Raw genomic sequence first — 6,979 nt, forward strand, 5'->3', positions numbered from 1 at the left:
TGCGTGACAGTGAGTATGCATGTGACAGAGTGTGAGTGTCTGTGTCTGTGTGTGTGTGTGTCTGTCTGTGTGTCTGTCTGTCTGTCTGTGTGTCAGTGTGTGTGTGTGTGTGTGTATCAGTGTGTGTATCAGTGTGTGTGTGTGTCTGTGTGTGAGAGAATGAATGAGACTGTATGCAAGTGACAGTGTGGAGAGTGTGTGTGACACTGAGTGTGAGTGTGAGGTGTGTGTGTGTGTGGGTATGTGTTGGGGTTTGAGTCCCACCTTGTGAACTGTCTGAGAGTAAATTCCTGGTGAGTTGATCCTTGTCCATCAGTTGAAGCTGTAACATTTTACAGCTCACTTTTTCTGATTGCTGAGGAACAGCAGCGCAGAGATCAATAAACAGCATGTTGCTGACTGACTCACAGCTGCTGTAAAAATGTCACCCTGGTTTTTGTTTGAATAAGTGTTTTCTTTCAACGTGACCTATGTAAACAATTTCAATATTTGATACATTTTTTAAAGGTTCACCTTCCTCTGCTGTTTGTGATGGTCAGAAACATATTAACACACCACATATTAGTGTGCTAACAACACCATCAATTTCTGGCTGTGTTCGACATGATCCCATTATGTCAAAGATAAAGATCATTTGGATCTTTCTGTGCTCCCTGTCTAATGCTCCCTTCCTGGTCACTTCACTCACCACAAGGCTGTCAAGAGGAGTTCCAGCAGGGGTCAGTGCTGAGCTACTCCTGTTCCCACTCTGAACAGTTGGTTGGAAACCAAGGTTGACATAACCTTGAGACCGAGCAGAGCTGCTGAGAGATTTATGACATCTGCTACTGAGGGGAGAGCTGGAATGATGGGTTATATTTCAATAGAATGTATCCTGCATTATGTGATTTGTCAGTGATGTGTTGCATTTCCATCGATAGGCATTGTTGAAGAATACCAGCTCCCTTACCATGACCTGGTGCCCAGTGACCCATCCTTTGAAGATATGAGGGAGGTTGTGTGTATCAAGCGGCTGAGACCATCCTTCCCCAATCGATGGACCAGTGACGAGGTAAGGTAGACATTTGTTAAAGATGAGTATGGGGTAGGCGGCTGGTGTAACAGAGCAATGGAAGAGTAAGGTGGTAGCATTAGTATTTCTGTGACAAGACTAGTAATACAAGAGCAAGATCTCAAATCCCATCCTGGTGCCATTTCAATTGAATTAATTCATTTAATCTGGAATTGAAAGCTGAGCACATCAGAAACGTCACAGTCATCCCATTTCCCATAATAAAAAGCAAAGTACTGTGGGTGCTGGAGATCAGAAAGTGCTGGAGGAACTCAGCAAGTCCTGGCAGCATTTGCAGATAGAGAGAGAGAGAGAGAAATACAGAGTCAGCATTTCAATTCCAGGATGACTCTTCGTTGGAAACAACTTCATTGTGTGTTCTCCAGATTACGTTTCAGCAGATTAACATCGGGATTTCTCCCAGTCGATATCTGTAGGTATGATGGGGTGTCCTTGGAGACCTCACAGAGAGATGCCAGGCCACGTTTACCACTGAACACCCAGACACTGAGAAACTAGTGGCATGTGTTTTGCCAATTCCCTTCCAAAATTTCTATTTTGCTGGGTTTCGTAGTTATTTCAACTCATGCATTTCACACTTGACCAACAAGATCTCCTGTTCCCTCTTTGGTGCTACCTCTAGTACTGATCCCTAATTCTGCCTTCTAAGGCTGTTAAATCTGAATGATTCCTACAGGGTTCTATGAATACTGAGGTTAATTATCATCATTGCTCACTCCCATTAAGTTTCAATGCTTCCACATTGAAAACAGTAACAGGTTTTGTGATCTGATTAATTTATTTTAATGCTACACTGTAACGTTCATTCTGTGCAGAATAAATTGTGACCATTTTGGTTATTTTAGTTGATATTGTAAGTAGCTGCATTTTCTCAGCTGAGATTCCCTCCTGGTTTTGAAACTATTAGCTTACATGCGTGCACGCACACCCACACCCCCGCCCCACCCCCCAACAAACACATATACACACACACACACACACACACACACACACACCCTGTTGAGGGTAGGCATCCTCCCTTTGCCCCTGCAAATTATGGTCCCATCTACAAGCTGAAATCTATGGGATACTCTCATAAATCCCTTCAAGACCTCACTTTCATCTCCTCATCTTGGACCATCTTTAAAATCCATGGAGTGATTAAAATTGGGGTTAGGCAAGAGGTTGGAACAGGAGGAGCTCAGGAATGGTGGAGAATTCAGGGACTGGAAGAGGTGACAGAGATGGGGCAAAAGCAAGGCGTTTGAAAACAATGGTTTCTGTTCTGTTAGGCAGTTGCCATGTATTAAGTTCGCCAAAGGAAGCACTGGGACAATTGCGCAGGATTGTGAAACTGCCCATTTGCTTTGGCTAATTCCTGTTTGTGTGGTCTTCATTTACTTTTGTGCTTCTGTATTTGCCTCCACAGTGTTTGAGACAAATGGGGAAAGTCATGACAGAGTGCTGGGCCCACAATCCAGCTTCTCGGCTAACAGCTCTCCGAGTGAAGAAAACCTTGGCTAAAATGTCCGAGTCTCAAGATATAAAACTCTGATGCAACGCCAAATCTCCACTCAGTGCTCAAGACCCTCAGATAGCACCGGACCCACAGCAAATGGGAGAGTGACAGCCTTTTGACCCTTCTGAACTATCTTTCCTGTTCAAGTCATTTCAACCTCATGACCATTGGCACATCAATGGGCTGATTAACAAGGGAGAAGTGAACTGTCACAACCACCAGAGATGGCAGAACGAGCATTCACTGGGTATTCCTTGCTTACATAGTATAAAAAGCCACAGGTATTCAAGAATTTAATGCAAAGGGAGGTTGCATGCTCGCTTTCTGTGAAAGCTGCTCACTTGGGTAATTTGTTTTTTTTTTGAGAAGTGTTACGCAATGAGACACTCAAAAAGCCAACTCCAACCTGACTCGAATTGTCTATAAACTGATGTCGTTAACATTGGGTGGAGCTGCTGTAGGGTTTAACTGAGCTGAGTTTGTGAAGATGATGGGGATGGAAGTCTGTCGCCTGGTATCCACTGAGAGCGAACAGCCTCATCTCAAGGGAATGTGTTCCGCCATTGTCTGCTCTGTCACGGACTTCCGTGAAAATTTTTCATTGAATATGTGCGTGGGTATTCCTCTGGCAGAAGAAAGTTGGATGGGGAAGGTCCTCATGACAGGAATGTGACATTTGTTAACAAGCACTGACAGGAACCCAGACAATGTATGACATGGATTGCAATGTGTTCACCTTCCGTCCGAAACCATTTCCAGATGACAGTATAATTGGTCTTCACCTGACTGGGCTAGCCCATCTGGAACTAGAATTGTGTGCCAATATCTTTCTCTCGAATCTCTTGTCACTCCATTGTGCTTTCGGACTTGCCTTTGTACCTCCTTTAAAAGCCCGACTGCTCTTATAGAAATGTTTTCAGTGGACAGAGGTCTGAAAGGGGGCTTCTTAAGCTATGAGAGGGACAATCTCCTGATCGAGAGTTCATAGCGTTGGAGCAGCATGCTGGGACGACATGGTGCACCATCATTGGTGGTAGTTTCGTACATTCAGAGGATAGTTGCCCCTGGCTGTCAGACCCTGGCAATGAACTTAACCTTAGCAACCAAGTGTCCACGGGTTACTCCTCTGGGAAATCACTTAAGGGGCTGGTTGTGGGGAACTGACCAGTTACTGAGTGTCACTCCCTATGGGAAGGATCATGGAATTGCTAACGAAGTGCTGGAAAAATAGAGCCCCAAACAGTGAGGAGGCAAGAAGGGGACACATTGTAAAACCCAAAATGTGCTTGTTCAAGTCCCTGTCGCTGAGATTCCTGCTCCCTGTTTTACATGTCACTGGTGAGAACTCATGGCAGTAGATACTTGCCAGTTTAGAGATATGGGCAGCCTTGTGGGGATGAATAGTTACAACATTGGGAAGAATTCCATTGCTTTCCCAATGCACTTGCCCTTTAGTAAATGTGTTTAGGTGTTTACTGCTATTTTTCAGGACATCCTACTCTGTAAATCCATTTAGGACCCTCACATTTTACATGTTGGATGGGTATGCCCTACCCTGTTGGTTCCCAGCTGAGCACCAGAGACATGGGAACATTTGACGATAACCCCTGGTGTAAGGATTGGTCCCAGCGAATTCCAAGGGCCTAACCTTTAGCGTTCCCATCATATTCCAGCCTCCAAGCTTCCAGCTATGTTCTCTGTAAATGAAGAAGAGCCTTTCAGGTGTGAAGTTAGGAAACACATGCAAGGAAGTGAAAGGAATTAGTTACATCCCAAGGTGAATAAATGCAGAGCTGGACAAACCCTGCAGGTCAGACAGCATCAGAGGAGCAGGAAAGTCAACGTTTCGGCCCGAAACATTGACCTTCCTGCTCCTCTGACGCTGTCTGACCTGCTGTGGTTGTTCAGCTCCATGTTTATTGACTCTGGCTTCCAGCGTCTGCAGTCCTTACTGTCTCCTAGTCACTACATGCCAATATTTATTCAAGGGTAAAAACTGAGGCATTATAAATTACGATATATTGCGTTAATTTGCTGTCATGAAGAAACACTAGTGTTTGTTTTGGTGCAATTCACAAAGTTTGGAAGCTCCCATCCACAAGCTACACCGATTGCTAATTTTTAAGTCTGAAATCAGTAGGGTTTTGGTAACCAGAGAAATTAAATAATACGGAGGCAGACATATGGAGTTAGAGCAAAAATTACCTGTGATCCCACAGAGTAGCAGAACAAGTTCAATGGGCTAAATGATCTGTTGTTTTTTGTGTTACTTTTATCCTTTGGTTACTCTTGCACTGATCTGTTCACCCTCAGTGATCAATGCCTGGAACCATCTTCACAACTCCACCGTTTCTGAAATCTCACCTATTAGGTCAAGAATTTCCCGATGACATGCAATATTAAAAAAAATCACTAACAGAACAAACATGTTCAACCATTCAGTTTTAGACCTTGTAATTTCAGTTTTCGAAAAACATTTACGCTTGGGCTGATAAATGATGAGTAAGATTTGTACCACGTAAGTAACGGCCTGTGACCATCTCCAGCAAGAGAGTCTCTGACCCCCTTCGATGTTCAATGATATTAACATTAGTGAATCCCTCACCATCAATATCCTGGGAGTTACCGACCAGAAACTGAATAGACAGACCATATTATTTCTATGGCTGCCACCATCCAGTAGAATACACCATTGTTACTTGGAAACATATCACTATAACAATGCCACTGGGTCAAAATCCTGGAACTCACTTTCTCACCTTACCATTAACCAGGAACTCAACTGGACTCACCACATGAATACTGTGACTTCAAGTGGAGGTCAGAGGCTAGGAATCTGCAGTGAGTAACTCACTTCCTGTCTCCCCAGAGCCTGTCCACCATCTACAAGACAGAAGTCAGGAGTGTGATAGAAAAGTCTCCAGTTGCCTGAATGGGTGCAGCCCCAACAACATTCAAGAAGCTTGACACCATCCAGGATAGAACAGCCCACTTGATTGGCATCACATCCATAAACATTCAGTCCCTCTATGACCAACAATCAGTTGTAACAGTGGCTACAAGATACCAGCTAAAGGTACTGCAGAAATTCACCAAGGTTCTTTAAACTCTATCTTCTAAACCCGTGACCACTACCATCTAGAAGGAAAAGGGCAACAGATATATGGGAACACCACCATCTTCAAATTCCTCTCCAATCCACTCACCATCCTGATTTGGAAATATATCACCATTGCTTCACTGTCGTTGAGTCAAAATCCTGGAATTTCACTCCCTAACAGCATTGTGGGTCTACCTGCATTCAAGAAGGCAGCTCATCACCGCCTTCTCAAGGACAAGTAGGGACAGGCAATAAATGCTGGACCAGCCAATGACACCTATTTTCCGTGAATAAATTAAAAGTAATTAGTGGTGTTGGTCTTGGTGTTGGTGTTCATATACAGATTCAAGAATGACCTTCACAGTTATGGATGGGTAAGAAACACTGGCCTTGTAAACAATTAGAACATAGAACATAGAACTGTACAGCACAGTACAGGCCCTTCGGCCCACGATGTTGTGCCGAATTTTTACCCTAAACTTTTACCCCAATGTGAACATTGAAAAAAAGTCCCTGAAACTAGAAAAACTGTCTCTCCCTCCTATCCCCCTACTCTACCATCATTTGGAAAGCATGAAATAGTTACCAAATGAAGCCTTCTATACTTCCCACATCCTCATGAAGAGTGGGGCTGCTTTCTTGTTAGAGCAAGACAGCCAGTGGTGGTTTTACCTGAGGGTCACCATGCCTCACCGGCTGGGAATAGGTTACAAAGATAAGTCCTTCATGGTACCCTCAGCCAGAGCAGGAATTGAACCCACACTCTTGATGTTACTCAGTATCACAACTCAGCTATCGAGCCAACTGAGCTAAACATGTTTATGCAGGTGGGAGCAGAGGCACAATCTTTTTGGCAGGTAGCACAGGTTCAAATGGCCTAATGATCTAATCCTGGTACATTAAATGTTATTAAACTGCCATTTCATTTCTGTCTAATGTTAGTTTGAAACAAACTGGACACTATTCCTCTTGTGATTCCTTTTAATGAACTGTACCATTATTTACCCTCACTGGACACCCACATGTTCTGGTAACACTATGGAAATTTTCATTTGGTTTCTCAGCAGATTGAACTAATGTTTCCCTTCGATTTTACTCACTGGCTTTCAATTTATTGAATGAACAATGTCTCCAGTGTGATCTGGAATTAGTTATCCTCTTGGTTGTCCAGACACACAATGCTATCAAGATGCACCTTCTAGTCAGGACTGCTTCTGGTTAGATACAGAGAGTGAACATCCTCCTATTCTATCTGAACAATGAGCTTTAACACAGGCTCTGAATGTCATGGAAAAGAGAGACATGTTGC

General features: G+C 43.6%; 1 protein-coding gene across 4 annotated transcripts in view; it reads left to right on the forward strand.

The window, feature by feature from the left end:
• The window catches only part of bmpr1ba (bone morphogenetic protein receptor, type IBa), a 110,070-nt gene extending 105,689 nt beyond the window's left edge, over window positions 1-4,381 (forward strand). For all 4 annotated transcript variants that reach the window (XM_048602694.1, XM_048602703.1, XM_048602718.1 and 1 more), the window contains 2 exons: window positions 921-1,051; window positions 2,481-4,381. In XM_048602694.1, the coding sequence (XP_048458651.1) occupies window positions 921-1,051; window positions 2,481-2,606 (257 nt within the window). In that variant the 3' untranslated portion in view covers window positions 2,607-4,381. The remainder of the gene's footprint in view (window positions 1-920; window positions 1,052-2,480) is intronic.
• Window positions 4,382-6,979: the final 2,598 nt, after the last annotated feature.

Source organism: Rhincodon typus, chromosome 1 (assembly GCF_021869965.1).
Source record: "Rhincodon typus isolate 14 chromosome 1, sRhiTyp1.1, whole genome shotgun sequence".
NCBI classification, from domain to species: Eukaryota; Metazoa; Chordata; class Chondrichthyes; order Orectolobiformes; family Rhincodontidae; genus Rhincodon; species Rhincodon typus.